At 44.0% G+C, this 16,832-nt stretch overlaps 1 protein-coding gene across 1 annotated transcript in view; it reads right to left on the bottom strand.

Annotated features, from left to right (window-relative positions):
* The window catches only part of LOC136307309 (bifunctional heparan sulfate N-deacetylase/N-sulfotransferase 4), a 142,127-nt gene extending 129,101 nt beyond the window's left edge, over positions 1 to 13,026 (bottom strand). The window contains exon 1 of the mRNA XM_066233960.1: positions 11,822 to 13,026. Within this exon, the coding sequence (XP_066090057.1) occupies positions 11,822 to 12,799 (978 nt within the window). The 5' untranslated portion in view covers positions 12,800 to 13,026. The remainder of the gene's footprint in view (positions 1 to 11,821) is intronic.
* Between the last annotated feature and the right edge of the window lie 3,806 nt (positions 13,027 to 16,832).

Raw genomic sequence — 16,832 nt, 5'->3', positions numbered from 1 at the left:
ATCTGCATGGCACCTAGTCACAGCACTGCAAAGGAGACAGGGAGTCCTGGTCAGGTGTTTGACTTTCCTGTGTCCTGTTTTTCAACATGGGACACAATTTTTCTTGTTTCCTATTAAATTTTACTACCTTGTTCTGAGATTTTAAAACACAGTTTTAGCTTTATCTCCTGCAACCTATTCTTTCTGTTTCTTCTCTTGTTCTTCCCTTCCTTCCTTCCTTCCTTCCTTCCTTCCTTCCTTCCTTCCTTCCTTCCTTCCTCCCTCCCTCCCTCCCTCCCTCCCTCCCTCCCTCCCTCCCTCCCTCCCTTCCTTCCTCTTTTTCTTTCATTTTAAAACACTGAAATCAAGATGTGGTCTTCTACAGCAGAACACACCACTTTGCCTCCATTTCTTCTGCCTTGCAGTAAAGGTAACAGTGTTTGAATGGAGCAGTTTCAGAACCTGTTTAGATTTCAAGATTTCTTTCAATCCCCCCACCCTTTTTTAAGTAGTAATGGTACAAAGAGACATTAGACTATTTAGGAACTCTTTTTTCTTTTTTAAGAGTAGAACAGTAAAGAAGCCTTAAATTAAATGATGTAAATCTAGCAGGCAGCAAAAGTTAATTGTGCCTTTTTTTTTTTTTTTGTATTTTTCTGAAGTGAGAAGCGAGGAGGCAGAGACAGACTCCCGCATGCGCCTGACTGGGATCCACCCAGCATGCCCACCAGAGGGAAAAACTCTGCCCATCTGGGGTGTTTGTCTATTGCTACCAGAGCCATTCTAGTGCCTGAGGCAGAGGCCATGGAGCCATCCTCAGCACCCAAGCCAACTTTGCTCCAATGGAGCCTTGGCTGCAGGAAGAGAAGAAAGAGACAGAGAAAGGACAGGGGGAGGGTAAAGAAGCAGATGGGTGCTTCTCCTGTGTGCCCTGGCCGGGAATTGAACCCGGGACTTCCACATGCTGGGCTGATGCTCTACTGTTGAGCCAACTGGCCTTTATATTGTTAAGCATGGTTCCATAGCGTCAGACAGATGAGTCGCTGACACAGTGGCAAAGTTCTTAAGTGGCACAGACACATACACGCACTCAAAATGGGATGTTTAGGAGGCAAAGAATCAAGAATTTTTTTTAAAATAGCACATAGCACTAAACTGAATTTTTTTTTTTTTTTGTATTTTTCTGAAGCTGGAAACGGGGAGGCAGTCAGACAGACTCCCGCATGCGCCCGACCAGGATCCACCCAGCACGCCCACCAGGGGGCGATGCTCTGCCCATCCGGGGCGTCGTTCTGTCGCGACCAAAGCCACTCTAGCACCTGGGGCAGAGGCCATGGAGCCATCCCCAGCGCCCAGGCCATCTTCTGCTCCAATGGAGCCTTGGCTGCGGGAGGGGAAGAGAGATACAAAGAGGAAGGAGAGGGGGAGGGGTGGAGAAGCAGATGGGCGCCTCTCCTGTGTGCCCTGGCTGGGAATCGAACCTGGGACTTCTGCACGCCAGGCTGACGCTCTACCACCGAGCCAACCGGCCAGGGCCTAAACTGAAAAAATATTAAAACCTTTTTTATTCTACTATCCACATCAGAATAACAACTTCATCCCACAGCCAATATAAGAGAGACCCAACAGCTAACTTCTCTGGAGTGTGACAGAAAGTGAGAATTGATCATAACGAAAGTGAGCAGAGCAGACACTGGCTGCAAGGGACCATAGGGTGGGTATGGGAGGAAGAGCATACTCTTAGGGGATCAACACGAGTCCCTGTGGCCCCGTTGCTCAGAGAACCCAGCCCCCCACCCACAGACATCCCAGCATCTCATCCCCACTGCACTCTTCCCCCATTGGGATGGGTGTTTTACACGGCATGTGTGATCATGGCTGCACAGAGTGTTCACAGTGAGAATCACAGAGAGGTGCTCTCAGATCTCCTCTGAGCTGCAAGTACACACTGATGTGCATGGGCCAAGGACAGCCACAGAAAATGTCACAGCTCCAGACAGCGCTATTAACCACGAAAATCCCACGGTTCTTCCTTAGCACGCACTTCTAGAAACATTTCTTCTATCTCTGTTACTGTTCCAGGATCAATCCTTTCTTCATCTCTCCGTTGGCCACGTTTTCTAACCTACCACCACTTTGTGTTTCATCCAAGTTGCTTCCCTGACTTGGGATAAATATTCCGCTCTCCACCAGCCCTAGAAACCAGTCAGAGCCATTTCCTTTCTCGAACGTTTTTTTGATGAATGGTTACTAAGGAAAACAAATCCCACAAAGACACACGGGACAAGGCATGAGGAATGCTGATACTTTCATAGCCGCGTCCCTGGAGCTCCAATCTCACGAGGCCAGCCCTCTTTGAAGCTTCAGTGTAGGACCCACCGGGTAGGTCTGAACTTGAGTTATTCCCACGAGTTCTCTAAGATCCCGCTATTTCAAGTGTTGCTTTTGTGTTTCCTCAGGTGTACCCTCCCACCCAACCCCCACACTTCCCATATAATTCTCCTTTCTTGTTGCTATCCTATGTAGTAAGTGACAAATACCTCGCGGTGACAAACAGTGCCTATTTGGGTAGGCAGGTCACTCAAATGGAGTTCATCTATAACCCCAAGTTGGGCTCCATGGTTGCCAGTCAGTGTCTTCCTGCCCTGTTCTGCAAGAACTGGCTAGGTCTATTTGTCATTTTTGCCATTTGGAAAAAATAAAATAAAAAGTCCACCAAGGCTTATTGTCATTAGGATAAATAATTCTCGGCAGATACGTGCTTACATCTCCATTTGGTATAACTGTATGAAGCACAGAGCAATTTACTTGTGTTCATTGTAAGTGACTGGAACTTCTTTTCCACTGTGAAAATACAAAATGCGTTTTTTATTTTGAGAGGTTATTATAGAAGTTTTCATTGCAATCAAATAAACTACTATGGTCAGTCTGGGAACTTCAAAAACAAATTTAAATTAAAAGAAAAGTTATGCATATAAGGAAGTAAAATTTTATTTAAGAATATTCAAATAGGATAGGAATCTAATAGCTGAAACCTGGTGTATTGTTATAAATGCACGTCTTTAAATGTGGGATGGAGCGAGGTCCAATTGGGATGGTCCACCTTCGGCATGTGTTAAATCGGGTGCTTGAGGGATGCCACACACTTGTGAATTGAAATAATAAGACATAATATTTTTTTCCTAGCAGCAATATTTCATATGAACATTCACACACACACACACACACACACACACACACACACTTCCTTTTTCTTTCACTGTAGGTATAATGCAGCATTTATAAGTTTGAGAATTCCTTAAAACAAAAAATTAGGCAAACTATAACACAGAGAAAGCATATTTTACTAAATTAGTATTTTCCAGTGATTTCTAATGGCATAATGAAATAAGATTTTGGACTATTGCTCTGTTAGTTAAGAATATGTGAAATAATCCAAAAGTTTGAACTGTTCCACTTACAGGTGAAATGAAGCTAACAGGAATAGAATGGTGACTGTGGAAATGCCAATGAAACATTGTATACATTTCATCTCATAAATGAAATGTTTCTCATATGTAGTGGGGCTTGTTCTGGAATATTCGACTTAATAGAACACAATAAACAAAACTGAAATGAGCACTAGAGAAAGCCACTTATTCAATTCCCTTTCTAAAATAAATGAGAAGTAAACAGGGCACATTAGCACTATAATATAGGTGGATAGATGGCTAAATATGTAGGTTTTTTAAAAGTTAGATATTCAAGGATAGAAGGATAGAAAGACTATCCACTCAGAGGTGTCAGTTTCCAGTGTCTAGACATTCTGAAGAAAGCAAAGATAGATTGCTTTTTTTTAGCTTATGTGTATCTGGTGCTTTGTTCGTCGCAACCTTCCTTTAACAAGAAAACCAGATGCGGCAGATGCCTGGTATGAATCTCATAAAGCATTTTTAATATCAACTCTCTTTTACACAATGTCATTTGTATGAGTTATTCGCAAGCAAATGAAAACACTTGCATTCTATTTCACTGGTAATACATTCAGCTTTCAGATCCAGAGAAAGGGCACACCACATGCCCTGTCTGGTCTTCCCAATTATTGCTTCAGAAATCTCACGAAAGCTTGACTTTCTGACTCTACAACTTTTATTTTTGTGTGACTTCTGTATATTCACCTACATTGTCTATAAATTCTATTTATTCCATTGTTTTAGATGACAATTTCTTGAAAATGATTGCCACAATATTTAACTGTCTTCATGCATATTTTAAGCTCAACAAATGGTTACTGTGGGTGTTTAAGCTACAGCCACCATGGAACACAGGGTGGGAGTTCTTCAGAGACTTGGAAATAGAATCACCCTGTGACCCAGCAATCTCACGTCTGTGTGCATAGCTAAAGGAGCCGCAGTCAGGATCTGTTAGAGAGCCCTGCGCGTCCATGTGCGATGCAGCATTATTCACAAGAGATAAGATACAGACACAACCTAAACTTCCATCAGGGGATTAAGGGACAGAGAAAATGTGGTGTAGGCATACGATGAAATCCTACTCAGCCTCCAAACAAAGAGGAGATCCTGCTGTGTACAGTAACACGGTGGACTTGGAGGGCGCCCTGCTAAGTCACAGAAGCAGTGATGCTGTATCATCTCACATACAGGTGGGATCTAAAACAGTCAAACTCATGGAAACAGAGAGTAGAACGGTGGTTGCCAGGTGCTAGGGGTCAGGGGTGGGGATGAAGAAGTGATGCTCGGAGGGCACAAAGTTTTAATTAGGCAGGACAAATCAGTCTTGAATATCCATGACATAGCAGAGTACTTCTAGTGAGCCACGCCGCATTGTCTATTTAAAATTTGCTGAGGGTAGATCTTGTGTGATGTGTTCTTACCACACCACCATAACACTAGTACTGGTTCTAATATGAACCCTGCAGTCTGCACGAATACTAACCCTAACACTTATCATAAAGGAGGTAATGTTGGTGGGTGATGGGTGTGGTAGGTCCTTTCTGGTGGTGATGGTGTCACAGGCATATAGTGATTTCCAAACTCACTGAGTTATATCCATGAAATATGTACAGCTTCTTACATGTCAATCAAATCTTAAGAAAGTGGTTAAATATCAATAATTTAAATATCATTGATGTCTTATATGGTGGCCGGTAGGTACTAGAATTATTGGGCGGGGAGGGGGGGAATCGTTTCGTAGATTATACAACTGTCTGACCACTATATTGCAATTGTACGCCTGGAACTAGTATAAAATAAGACCGAATGTTAAACTAAAAATAAATAAGGAAATAAATAAATAAATAAATATCATTGATGCCTTGATATTTTCAAATGCTGAATAAGTAACTGCAAGTTTTAACTGTGGAACACAGACGTCAGAAACTATTTCATGTTTGTGCTTTCACATTTAAAGAGGTAGAACTTTCTCCTTTCATTTACAAGTATGGGCTATGACTCGGTACATTATCAACTCATAATATGCATCTGTAATCACACAAAGTGCATCGTAAAGTCATGTTAAATATTAGCTCCCACAACTGGACCATAATCAATTAGAAGAAACATTCCCTTTTAATAGAGTATGGAGTATCCTTCTGATGTGCAAAGATGTCTCCTGGAGGCTTATTTTTCAGTAGAAGGGGGCAAAGTGACCAGCGATGCCAACATTCAGATTTTATCACGTGGTCCTGAATCAGGCCATCAGGTGGGCACACACCCTAATGTCTGAGACGCTAAAACAAAACGTGTGTCTTAGCTGAGAATCAATGAAATATGGTAATCGAATTAATGACAAAAAATCAGGGAAACTTTTCTCTGCAGTTCTCCATTATCAAGTAAATTAGCTAATTTTCATGTAGCGTTAGGCAATTTTCTTTGCAGTATTCATGGGTTAGAATCATTTAATCTTCACAGAAGTCTGTTGAATATGTGCCATTATTAATTCTCATTCTGCACATGAGGAAAGTGTGATGCTTACGATTAAGTATCCTGCACAAGATTATATATAGTTCATGACCAGGCAGCCAGGATTCAGCAGTCTCCTCAGAACTAATGTTGTTTTCAAGTGTTATTTTTATCGAAAGATAATGGTCTTTTTCCCCTCCTCACCCAAACCAAGTTTCTTTCAGTAAGACATATGCTCACGTCCAGAAAGCAAGAAACTTGTCTTCAACAGATCAGATGTGTTTGAAGCAGAATTCTTAGCTTGGGATTGAACATCTTCTCATCATTCAGTTTCTGTGCCGAGAAAAGGACTGCTCTCTGTTTTCCCAAAGAAAAAGAATAATCATCCCTCCCGGAAGAGGGTGTCAGCTTCCGCTCCTGCTTTTGAAAAATCAGCTTCCGGTCTAACTTGTATCTTTTTTTTTAATTTTTGCCAGGATAATTGGTTATTCTGTGTCACTGAGATGTTTCTAGGTAGGACTTATTTTTGGTTTATTCCGTCACAGGCTTTGCGAGGAGGCTTTCTAAACTGGAGAGCTGTTGTCGTTCATTGATTTGAAGAAGTCACGGCTATTACTCCTTGATTAGGGCATCTTCTTCACTTCACTGTTTTCTGGAGACTTGATGAGATTTGTTAGGAAGCTCTAAGGTAGTCAGATTTTTTGGAAAAAAACAACAAAAACAATCAACATCAAGAAGATGAAGTTACATTCTGTTACCAGAGACCCAACGACGACGTTCAAGGGACCCAGACAGGTTGGGAGTAAGAACAAGCGAAATGATTTAGCGGGCAAACGGCTAACGTGGAACTAGTATAATGTTAAACTGGAGAAAATCTTAGTAAAAAAAAAAAAATATATATATATATATATATAAAAGCAAGCACCGCAGATGTGACATAAGCCACTTCAGAATGATAATAATGAATGTCCTAATTTACCAGGAAGATAGAATAGCTCTAAATGAGTTCATGATCATCTATTTCAGAACACAATGCATTTCTACAGGGGACACAGCAGGAGCAAATTTTGGTTTAGTTTTACTTTTCTTTTTTGTGACTCTGTAGATGTGAACCCCTTCTATGGTGTCTTTTGGTGACTACTATAACCAAAAAACAAACAAACAAACAAACAAAACTCGGTGGCCCTAGCTGAAGAGGCTCATTATAATCTCAGCCGATTTCTTTGGCTAATGAATTAATCGCCATTTTTATCATCAGCAATGGGAAAATATATAAGACCAATCAGAAAGTGTTCCCCTGGTTGTCCCCAGGGTTTTATGGCATGGGCCCTGAGAGTTAACGGCTGCGACAGGGGTCACTGTCCTACCTGCCGTGCTGAGTGAGACTTGGTTGGCCTGGCTGGTGTCACCACAATATACAGGTTCCAGCCTGTCCCCTTTCCCACAGCAGCGATGGCTGCATCTGGCTCGCAGAGCGGAGCTCAGGGACGGGCACTGTCCTCTTTCCCGGCTGGCCCCAGCCCTTGCTGTCTGACTTACAGTTAGTTACTCTCTGCTGTAGACTAACGGGGGCGAGCACGCCCGTCAGGGCAGGAGCCGTTACTGCTCAGCCTGCTCTGAGGGGAAATGAATTCAGGGACTCTCTATTCTTAAATAGAAATATGATTTGTATATAAAAAGCTGTATATAAAATTACTCCGGGCAGAACAAATCTCAGCGAAAGCATGCCTCTCAAACCTTTGTTTCGAGGCAAGTTGTCCGCGAACACTCATCAAGAAAACAAGCACATAGAAACAAAATGGGATTTTCTCAGTCAACTCTAACTCCTGGGTACAGTAACTAAAAAACAAAACAAAACAAAAAACGAGGATTTAGCTGCCTTGTTCTCTTGATAATTTTAACCCCAGCACATCACTTCGAATTTCTGGAATGTTTACACCAGAAAGTCACTGGGCTCGTCTCCCAGTCATGTCAGCAGGGGGTCATCGCATGATTCTCGTCCAGCGGGGGTCATCAGCGAGAAGGAAGGAATCTGAGAGCCCAGATTCCAGATGGATGACTGTGCCTCTTGGCTGCACGGACACAGAGTTGAGCTCGCTTGGGCTTTCCTCTAGGGTCCCTTCCCCGAGGGCTGCCAGGGGACACTGAGGCTCTAGGTTTCCTTCCCGAGGACCAAGGGAGGCTGTTGGGATGCTACCATTGCGGCATAACCACAACGGTGCCTTCAGCCCCTGCCCCTTCTGCTGTGGCTCCCTGCCCTTGAGCAACCGCCACGAAGTTGGCCAGTATTCAGCTCGATGGTTTCTCAATCTAGCCACTCCTCTGATGGTGTCTGAAAATCTGGGTTTACTTTCTCAGATGCCCACATCAGGTGTCCCGTGTTCCCTCTTCCCTCGTTAGACCTTTCACCTGACTCCTCCTCTTCTTAGCACCTTTGCCTCTACCTGCTTCTGCGTATGCTGATGGGCACTTCCAGGCTACAGTCCCCAGAGCTGCCGTGCCTCTGTCTTCCTCAGTCAGCTCCACCTCCTCCGCCTGGGCTCCCCCTGTCGCCCCGTCCATCCTGACTGGCACCGAGCGAAATTGTGTCCATCTAACAGGCCAAGCTCTGTCCCACCAACGGCCCACTCTCCATCTCTTCCGGGGGCTCCTCACATCTAGCTAGCATTTGGTTGTTTCAGATTGTCGTTTCAGAGCAACACGAATGTGAGACATCAGAAAGGCTGATAAAACCGTCACTTTCCACAAGAAAACTCAGCTATTCAAGATGACAGACAGCCTGGTTTGCTCTCTGCTCTGTCACTTAGCTAGATGGCTAACTCCATATTGATAAGCCTTGTTTTATATTCATTCAGAAGTACAAATACTTCCTCTTAGTGTTGTCATGAATATTAAATGATATACTATTACCTGTTAAGGACTATCACAGTGCTTAGGGTTTACTAATAGGCTAGCTAAATGAATACTATTTTTTTAAAAAAAAAGTATAATAACTATTATGCTTATATTGTAATAGGTTCTTTTTTTTCATGACAGAGACAGAGAGAGATAGAGAGAGGGACAGATAAGGACAGACAGACAGGAAGGGAGGAGATGAAAAGCATCAATTCTTTGTTGTGGCACCTCAGTTATTCATTGATTGCTTTCTCATATGTGCCTTGACTGTGGGGCTACAGCAGACCGAGTAACTCCTTCCTCGAGCCAGCGACCTTGGGTCCAAGCTGGTGAGCTTTGCTCAAACCAGATGAGCCCACACTTAAGCTGGCGACCTCGGGGTCTTGAACCTCGGTCCTCCGCATCCCAGTCCAATGCTCCATCCTCTGCACCACCACCTGGTCAGGCTGCAACAGGTTCTTGAATAAGTTTTCTCAAAAACATCTCCCCGGTTCCAACAACATATTTTTTTTTCCAATCCCAGCTCTCATCGTGTCAGTTTCTGGCTGGAAACCTTCCATGCGTGTATGGTAACCTTCTGTCAACAGCGCTGGTTACTGTGGACACAGCTGACGTCTTCAGCATCTGTTCCTACACTACCATTTCCTATTTTATTTTTTATCCACCCAACACAGGCAACTCCCCAGTCCCCAAATGTCCTGCTATTTCCAGCCAAATCTCATCTGGGTCTGATCCTCCTTCCAGGAACACACATCCCTATCTGGAATTGCTGGTGTCCAGTCCTGTCAAGCCACCCCCGAGGACTCCAGCCCTTCCTCCTCCATGACCTCTCCCCGTCTGCTAGAAGAAGAAGGAGTGTTGCCTGTCCTTTGTCCCCACGGCCCACCGTGGTTCTTCTCATGGTGCATATTGCATTCTGCCCGTGAGGCGGAAAACCATGATTGTGTCCCATGTGTGCCCCATGAAAACAACCCACCACGTCACACGTATGTGTCAACTAAACTCCGCGATGAGGAATAGCGTGGGGAGCCCCGCGCTGAGAGATGAGTGACTGGAACTAAATTAAGTCACTATATAAAATGTGGATGCTTTCAGTTAAGTGCCCAGTTTGGAAGGGGTCGTGCCAGCTCTCTCCCGTTGACCAGTGGATGACAAGGTGTGATGCTCCCAGGAAAGCCATATGAGGAGGAAGAACAGCGCATCCAGAACTTCCTACACACAGTTTCCAATCCTTTCCCCCAAAAAACCGTATTTATCCAAAAAATGGAAGCAAGAGAGGAGCCAAATGCCAAGACTGATCCTAGACGCTGTCATACTCGAGAAGCAGTATTTCCTACTGACCCGTGAGAGTGAACCCAGGGTCACAGCCCTTGGCTCCAAACAAGTCGCTGAGATCCTTTGGTTCAGAATTCTGAGGACAACCAGAAACAACACTAAAAGGAGAGAAAAAAAAAGGTATCCTCTTCAAAGTGTGTGTGTGTGTATAGAGTTTATAATTAATATCCATATGCACACCCACCCACAGCACTCACAGCCTCTCGGACTCTCTGTGCCTGTGACTCTGCTCCACACAGTGTTACATTTCAGGATTCTCAGTATTCTGCTTGGGGTGATGGCTCTTTAGAGCCCATCACTGACCTTTGAATGTTACATGAACAGTGCTGATCAGTGAAACAGCTGCATTGGAGCCGGATGGTTTGGGGATGGTTTTACAGGCCTTCTCAGCCCCTGCAGCTTCTTAGGTTAAAATGGGGGAGGTTTCAGGGTAGGGGTGTCACTCAGAGGCCTTGATCATGTGCTCCATGACCTCTTCTTCAGACCAAAATAAAATAAAACTCCAATTTGCATTCATTAAAAACAGGAAAATCCAGATAGAACTCGGGGGAAGGGGGCTCACTTCACTGCTCACAACAACACCCAGAGTGACATATCTGAGTCCCCGTCCAGTGGGCTTCCCTCAGGGGCCCATTAAAAACTGGGGTCAGTGATTCACATGGACTTTGGAGATTTTTAAAAAGCTAACTTATTTCACTGGTTTTAATCATGTTTGATCACCGTGGTGATGTAAGTTCTTAGACTTGAGGGGGGCTATTATTTTGAATCAGTATCAAGGTTCATCGTGGGAGGATAAAGCCTACCAAGCAGGAGAAGATGACGTGATCTGAACACTTGTTAAGTTCCTTTATAATTTCAGGTTCTGTCTTACTATTTTTATTTATACTTGAGCTAAAAAAAATCTGTCTACAGAATGAATTTTGTTACAGACAGGACCAGACAGGTGCACATGAGAATGCCGCAGCTCGTTGAGGAACAGAGGAATTGTTCTCAGAACAGCCTACCTAACCGGTGTCACTTCTATAGCTTTTGTTCTGTCCTGAGGCCATCAAGGGGCAAACGAATCTGTCACACAGTCAGTCTGACTGTCACTGACACGTGTTACCAGCAATGCCACTGTGTAACCACAATATCAGGACACATTGCCGATAGTGGTGGAAGCTTTCTGAGGTCCTGCTTCTGTTCATCTGTATCCTTATGGGGTGTGAGCATCTCATATCTGTAAACACAGAACTCCCCTGAGGTTCTAGAGAGGGCTGGGGCCATTTCTCTACCTTGTATTTTAAGCCCTGTCAGACCCGACAGGGCAGGGGATCAGTCTGGGGACACAGTTCTCTGACACTTGGACTCCCTGGTACAAACGTCACCGTGTGCCAGAAGGGAGATGTGCCAGGCAAGGAAATTAAGCTTAAGTATCTGTCAGATATTTCATTTCCAGCCCTCAGCAGCATCCAGGTGTGTGTGTGTGTGTGTGTGTGTGTATGTGTGTGTGTGTGTGTGTGTGTGTGAAAAATACTTAAACCTTCGTTCAAGTTTTTTTTTTTAAATGATTATTTTACTTCAAACCTGCTACTTAATGACTATCTTATTTCAAACCTACTGCATCTTAACATTTTGCGCAAATGAGGACCCTAAACTATTCAGAGTCTACTTTATCGATACCAGCAAGTCAACGAAACCAAAATTAGGATGTAACCGATCCACGTTCTTACCTTCACGTCTTTGATATTCATCCGGGTTCCCTCCTTCCCCACAAAGATGTCGTCGATGTCCACGAGGATGTACCTGTCCAAGGACAAGGTCAGCCTCTTCCCCGACAGGAAGGACACGGCGTCTAGGAAGATGAGCTTGTGTAGCCAGAAGTTCAAGTTGTTGCCAAAGAGGACTCGCTGGATCCCGTCCCGCAGCCCCAGGTCGTGGATGACCGTGGCGTAGAGAGTCTTGCTGGACAAGGGGGGTGGGCCTTTTCCTGTCTGGAGGGTGGTCAGCAGCACGGGCTGGAACGTGGAGTGGTTGGACTGGAAGACAGTCCAGTCCTCCCCGGGCAGAGGGCCCTGCCGCACCCTGGGTGCCTTGGTGATGTGCAGCAGTGGAGACTGGGGGGTGACAAAGCAGTCCTTCAGGGCCAAGTTGTTGAGGAGGCTCAAGGGGAGGCCCTTCAGCTGTGCGCTGGGTGCGCTGTTCTCGTTGGCTTTGTGGAAACCGATGATGCTCACGCCGTACTCCAAGCAGTATTTCTCCAAGAGCTCTCGGTTCCAGGAGTCCATGCCCACATACTTGAGAATGTTTTCATAGATGACCAGGACGTATTTCCCCCTGCCGCTGTCCGTGAGAGGAGGGATGTCCCCCTTCGCCAGGGCGATGACCATGTGGTACTGGAATCGGCTGGACTCCAGGATGGCGACGATGTCTTGGCCGAGCTGGGAGTACTGGCTCTCCACAAACAGCAGGATCGTGGGGTCGGTGTGGGACGTGTCGACGGGTCTCACTGTCTTCAGCTCTGCAGACCGATAGGGGAGCATTTTGGGGTCGGCACACTCGGCCTTCGCAGTGGTGTCCTCGAGCATCATCTCCTGTTTGTAGCCTGAGTAGAGGAAGTAGGCAGAGACCACGATGCTCGCCAGGCAGAAGGTGGCCAGGAGCACGATCAGCGTGCGGAGACTCCTCCGAAGCCTCAGGGTGAGATTCATGTTTCACAGCCCTGCTCTGGGAGGCGTCCCCCGATTCCTTCCCTAGGGGACCATGGCGGGAACAGTAGGAGATGGCACCAATCCCGCTTCCCACGAGTTCATGTCACCATTGCCGACTGTGAACGGTGTCGGGGGCACTCGCGGCCGCTGACAGCAGGCAGGCAGTGGGCCGGGGGCGGAGGCCGGGAGGGTCGCGAGGCGGCCAGCACCGAAGGGTCCTTCAGCGTCCTTCAGCGTCCTTCAAACGTCACCTGGACAAGGGAGGAGAAATGCCATGACTGAGACAAACGAAAACAGAAATGTTTTTGTGTACGCGCAGGCTGACACATCAGAAACACCCACATCAAAGGTAAACTTAGTGTAGAGGATGTGCTAAAGTATCAATTGTCTGATGATTATGATCTGTTTCACCTACTTAGGGGAAAGTAGATGTTACCCATGTTCTCAAGAATATAGAACTTTATTTGATTTTATATATTTGCACAGATATACAAATATTTGTATAGTTGTATGTACATAATATACAAATATATATTTATATATAGTGTATATTTATATTGTGTATATTGTGTATGTATATATATTGTATATATATATGTTATATATACAAATATTGAGATCAACTTTTCAAACTAGACATCTCAAAAAAAGAGGCAGGAGAGAAAGCTTTCGTGTAAAATGCGGACCACTACAGAGAGAACTTCTCCTGGCTAACACACATTGAGCACAACATAGAATTAGGATGTCAGGTGTTGGTGTGGGGGCTGGAGCAAGGGAGCTTAAGTACCCAGGGAGTCAAGCTGAGGGGATGATTTTCTCTGATGCACAGAGTCCTTAGAGGCTTAATAACATTCCCTTAACAACATTCTCCTTCGCAGTCACAAGGAGACACCGGTCCCTCCCCTGAATGATAGACAAAGTAGACAGGATGTCTCCCTCTCTATTCTTAGAGGCAAAGGGAGAGAGAAGCTATGGGAGAAAGGACAAAATGGAGTGACCACGTCAGGTCCCCCCTGAAGACATCCGGGTGGGGGACCGGGTGAGGACAGTGCCTTGACCAGAGCCGGCTTTGCCGTCAGAATTAAAACCGAGTTTTCCATTGTTAGGTTTTATCCAACCATCAAATGTTCTCTTTTCCCATCATCTGCTCAGTTCAAAAGAAAAAAGTATGCAGAGACCATGAAAAACCACCTTTTCCAAACTGCATCATCGCCAACACACATGATTTTCCACTATCGTGAAATGTTTTTTCCTTGGTACGGGTGATTTTTAGTGAATTCTTTCTGGACGGCATTTCTCCACACCTCTCTAGAGTGTGTGGGAAACTCCTCAGGGAATTTTCCCTTTCTCATTGTGCCCACCGAGGGTCCCCAGGAAAGCAACCGAAAACAGTTGTTATTGTTAGACTTTCAATCCATGATTCTTGTAAGGTGTGCATTATCAACGTGCCGCACAACAGAAAAACAGATGAACATACTTCACACATTGTATATTTCGTCACATTGTAAATGTGCTGTTTCTGTGTTTTATTTTTTATTATTTTTTAAGACTTTATTTATTTTAGAGATGAGAGAGAGAGAGAGAGAGAGAGAGCAGGAAGCATCAACTCTCATATGTGCCTTGACCAGGCAAGCCTGGGGTTTCAAACCAGAGACCTCAGGGTTCTAGGTCTATGCTTTATCCACTGAGCCACCCCAGGTCAGGCTGTGTGTTTTATTTTTTAATTAGAGGAATCTGAGTAATGAATGGCTATTAATAATTAAAGGATTATAAGATTAAATGATTAAATATTATGCTACTATTTCCATTTTATATCTTTATGTTCTGTGATACATTTTTCCTAGTTAGTAATCTAAACAAAATACCGCAATAAATTGGGATAATGTTAGTTTGTGTCATAGGTTTTTGAAAAAAAAATTTAAAACAACTCAACATCCCATAATTAAAAAATGTTAAAGCCTGAACTGTGATGGTGCCGTGGATAAAGCGTTGACCTGGAACCCTGAGGTCGCTGGTTCAAAACCCTGGGCTTGCTTGGTCAAGGCACCTATGGGAGTTGATGCTTCTTGCTCCTCCTTCTCCTTCTCTCTCTCTCTCTCTCTCTCTCTCACTTTCTCTCTCTTCTCTGTAAAAATGAATAAAATTGAAAAAAAATTTAATATCTGCAAAGCAGATTCCGAATATGTATAAATAAACCTGACTCTCCCCTTGAAAAAGACAATGAACTTGAAAAATCTCCCCAGAGATTTCACATTCACATTAAGAGAAAACTAACTTCCTATAATTGGACTTATTAATACTCTTTTATCAAATATAATGATTTAAGATACTTAATTACTCTCCAAAAAGCTTTCTCATGTTTCAAAATTTACTTCCCTTTAAATAAACTGAATTGCACTTTACTTAAAAGAAATAAAATACAGCCTTAAGAAAGCTTTAGTATAAAATATAGAAACCAATTCTGCTCTACTCTCTACTTGTGTGTATGTTTGAAAATGTTCATAAAGTAAAGTTTTAAAATAAAAATGAAATTAGAAATCTCTATGAATAACAAATATAATAAATATTGAAAGGCATTTAAAATTTTCCCAAGGAGATTATCCAGTCTTACACATATTGCTAGACGTCTCCTATCATCGATTTGAAATTTGAATTAAAAATCCATTTCAGCCAACACTGAACCATTGCTGACCGGCCCCCACCCTGCATGGATCACAAGAGCAGAATATGTATTCAATCCAAATGTTTTAGGGGGTTTGTTTAGTATTTTAAAAAATATACCCAATTAGAAATTTGACATGAAACTAAATGCATGACAAATCAATGCTTTCTTTCATCCTTATCTATTCTGACATCAAAAATGGGACTTTTGTTTTTAATATACAAAGGACAGATGTCAGTTTTGCATATTAGAACAGCTCATGATTAATAGGCAACAGTGAAAAAGAAATAAAAAAAACACAGATGAGATTAGAATCTGTCAATCAAGAGAATCAATAAAATTTAAATGTGACATTTATTTAACAGGAATATGTTCAGCAGGAGAAGAATGACAAATACATATTTATTGCTGTTGTAGAGAGTGGGTTTGACTGTGTGTGTGTGCATGCAGGCACACATGTGTGTTTTCGCCTACGGAATTATTATTCCTTCCCATTCGATCCTCCAATTTCTCCTTCCCTAACAAACATTAGCCAGAGGGGATGAGACTGTCTGGAAAGTATAAAAGTGGTCTACCAAGGATGTTTCCTCACGTCTTGTGCCTGAGATCAGAGATGGTTTGGCACTGTCTGGGGTGCCAAAGAGATATAGTCTCTGATGTGTCTGTCTTTCATTGTAAAACTCAACAGAAAAAGTGTGTGTATATATATGTTATATATAATCTGCCCCTGGTTCCTGGCACAGAGCTCCAAAAACCCTTGGAATTTCCTGGGTGAGAGCTGCATCTTCTCTTCTAATGAAGAGAGGGTGGGTGGGACCGGGGTAGGAGCTGGTTGAAGACCAGATTAGAAGCCTAGAACTTTCTGCCTCACCCCCTATCCTAGGAGAAAGGGAGAGAGAGTTTAGAAACTGTTATGGATGGATCATGCCTACAGGAGGAAGATTCCATAAAAACCCCTAAAGTATGGGGTTCAAGGAGCTCCCTGGTTGGTCGACAGCTCTGTACCGGGAGGGTCACACACCTCAGCTGCACGGGGGGGGGGGGAACTCCCGCGCTCAGGCCCCCCCCAGACTTCATTCAGGCATCTCATCGGGCTGTTGATCTGCACTTTCTGTTGCACTTAAATAAGCTGGTAAACCTAAGTGTTTCCCTGAGTTCTACGGGCAGTTCCAGCCAACAAAAGAGTCCAAGGTGAAGTCGTGGGAAACTCTGATGAGTAGCAAAGCCAGATAGAAGGTGTGGGTGACCTGGGCCCCTGTACCTGTCATCGGCATCTGAAGAAGGGGGCAGTCTCTTGGGACTGTGCCCTTGACCTCTGGGGTCAGAAGTGAATCGAGTTGTAGGACACGCTCTGGTGTCACTGAGCGAGGC

This window comes from Saccopteryx bilineata, chromosome 1 (genome assembly GCF_036850765.1).
Source record: "Saccopteryx bilineata isolate mSacBil1 chromosome 1, mSacBil1_pri_phased_curated, whole genome shotgun sequence".
Lineage (NCBI taxonomy): Eukaryota > Metazoa > Chordata > Mammalia > Chiroptera > Emballonuridae > Saccopteryx > Saccopteryx bilineata.
The sequence above is the reverse complement of the archived record's forward strand: the minus strand, read 5'-3'. Positions and strand labels throughout refer to the sequence as shown.